General features: G+C 45.2%; 1 protein-coding gene across 4 annotated transcripts in view; it reads right to left on the bottom strand.

Annotated features, from left to right (window-relative positions):
- Positions 1 to 2,500, bottom strand: part of itpr1b (inositol 1,4,5-trisphosphate receptor, type 1b) — a 121,669-nt gene that overhangs the window by 29,885 nt on the left and 89,284 nt on the right. For 3 of the 4 annotated variants that reach the window (XM_060857517.1, XM_060857520.1, XM_060857518.1), the window contains 3 exons: positions 2,402 to 2,500; positions 1,085 to 1,192; positions 595 to 826 (listed from right to left, as the gene is read on the bottom strand). The exon at positions 2,402 to 2,500 is cut by the window's right edge and continues 36 nt beyond it. In XM_060857517.1, the coding sequence (XP_060713500.1) occupies positions 595 to 826; positions 1,085 to 1,192; positions 2,402 to 2,500 (439 nt within the window). The remainder of the gene's footprint in view (positions 1 to 594; positions 827 to 1,084; positions 1,193 to 2,401) is intronic. The other variant, XM_060857521.1, reaches the window with a different exon arrangement.

Genomic DNA, 2,500 nt, shown 5'->3' with positions numbered 1-2,500 from the left:
AACGATCTCGATCCCGCTACGAAAATTATTGCTTGCGTTTTGTTTTTTTTTCCGCTTCGTTTTCATATCTGTACTTTTCCCGTTTTTCTCGCTCGCTTCCTCCAGCTCTCGATCCAAATTTTATTAACAGAAGCGATCGTTTCTCCCGAGGTACGTACCGTATCTCTCTCTCATCTCATCCTCCCATCCAGGTTCAGAGCGCTTTTCTTTACCTCCTACGTGCTTTGTCATCCTCGCCACACAGCTGAACTGTTACCAACCCCTTCCTCCTACTTGAGAACGTCTCCCTGTCTCCATCCTTCCTCCTAAGGAGATCCTGATGATGTCTATCTGCTCACACACACGTACGTTCTCTACTCTGACTGCACGTGAGCGCTGCAGTATTGCGCTTATGACTGTATGCTCATGCCTTAAAGAGAAATAACTTAAAGTTCTACTTTAACTTTAACTTTACACACCCTCTTCACGCTCCCTTGGTGTAATGAGGTCAGGGTTTTGCCTGAAGGAAAACACACCCCGAGCTACACCCGGAGAGGGAGAGTGTGTGTAAATCACCTTATGTAGGACAAAGAGGAAGTGAGAGGGGCCACGCACAGGGCACGGAGTCTGCGCTACCAGAGGTCTCTTGAGTACCTCGCAGTTTCTTCTGCCAGTTCATCTCATTGAAGAGGTCTTCGGAGCGCAGGAAGAAGTCGTTGATTTTGCTGCCCTGTTCGTCGCGCTCTGTGGTGTAATACACACGCAGCTTAGACTCTTGTGTGAGGAACTCGCAGATGTTGGGAACGGGGAAGACGATCTGCTCCATGGTGCGGTCCAGGCGTACGATCTGAGCAACAACCACACGTTACACTCAGCCCTTACAATCACCTTGTAACACCATCACGTGCATAAAAATAAAAATCTAGTCCTAGTATAAACACCGGGAACACTAAGCGTTCACGAACAACCGTCTGTCCTCGTACCGGTTTTCTTCCAACACACCGGTATGCAATCATATTACACAACAATCATGGTGCCATTCAGGGTGTAGAATATAAGGAAAGGAGATCCAAAATGGCTGCCAAGAGCAACAGGAAGTACGGACCTCTATTTGAGCTGTGTGTTTGGCGTAGTACTCCAGAGCTTCGTCACCCTCGCCGTACGTTCCTCCTGCTTTCAGCATGGCCTGCAGCTCCTTGTTGTGTCTCGCCAGCTGTAGGTATTTTCACAAAGAAAAGTCATGTGTGAAATACAGCGGTTATGACGTGCTGTCATCTGAAATCAGATTTATTTTGATTTATTCTTTCATTTTTAAATCCCGTGTCGGAACATTTTGGTTCTATGTCAAATATGCTTGTTATTCACCGTTCATTCGATATCTTTGTTTTGTTTTTTTTTCTCTACACTGCAAAACCACTGCCAGAGAAAGAGACAGAGGAAACGCGCTCGCCTCTATATTTGCATTAAAACACAAACGTCGTTATGTGCGACCGTCAAACCTCAAAAATAAATAACTAAATAAATACTTACTGGGAAAAGAGACTCAATAGAGGAGTCAAATGTGCGTACAAACGAACTCGAATGACAATATGACGCGTTATAGAGGTCGCAGTTACAGATTATATCTGGGACTTTTAGTGAACTGTTAAAGGGAATTATGTGATGTATATAAACATTCTATTCTTAAGGGTTACATTATGAACAGAATCAGATTTAGTCACTGTGACTCAGAGCTGACTCGAGCTCAAGGGAGAGTTTAATATTATACTATAAGAGCTGAATGGATTCATTGCTCGTGGAGATTTAGCTTATTGAGGTTGGATTGAAGCTGAAAGATTTTAATTTTGTAAGAGTTTGACTCCTAACCCTAAGGTTGTGGGTTCGAGTCTCGGGTCAGCAATACCACGACTGAGGTGCCTTTGAGCAAGGCACCGAACCCCCCCAACCTGCTCCCCGTGTGCCGCAGCATAAACGGCTGCCCGCTGCTCCGGGTGTGTGTTCACGGTGTGTGTGTGTGTGTTCACTGCTGTGTGTGTGTGTGCACTTTGGATGGGTTAAACACAGAGAACGAATTCTGAGTACGTGTCACCTACTTAGCCGTATGTCATGTCACTATAGAAAGGGAAATAACTGTGTACTGGGAGGTGTGTTGATCTGTATTTATGAACACAGGGTCAGTGTGAGTCATCCGGGGGCATCTGCTTGCCTCGATAAGATAATAAAGATAACTTTTTATTTTAAATCAAACTTTATGAAACCCATGAACACTTTTATTCCCTACAGCACATCTGTACTGTAACTGGTCCGTGACACGGGTAATTACATGTAAACGTCTATGTAAATTTGTGTAGTAATAAGTGTGTGTGTGTGTGTTGCTACTAGGCATTTCCATAAGACTGAAACCGTGTGTGTGAACGTGTACCTGATGAGCCAGGATGTAAATGTTGTGGCCGACGTTGCGCGGGGAGGCGGCGTGCTCTTCCTCACCCTCCCCGTCCTCCTCGGAGTGCTCCACTTCCAC

Source organism: Tachysurus vachellii, chromosome 22 (genome assembly GCF_030014155.1).
Source record: "Tachysurus vachellii isolate PV-2020 chromosome 22, HZAU_Pvac_v1, whole genome shotgun sequence".
Lineage (NCBI taxonomy): Eukaryota > Metazoa > Chordata > Actinopteri > Siluriformes > Bagridae > Tachysurus > Tachysurus vachellii.
Note: the sequence above shows the minus strand (reverse complement) of the source record. Positions and strands in the feature narration are given on the sequence as shown.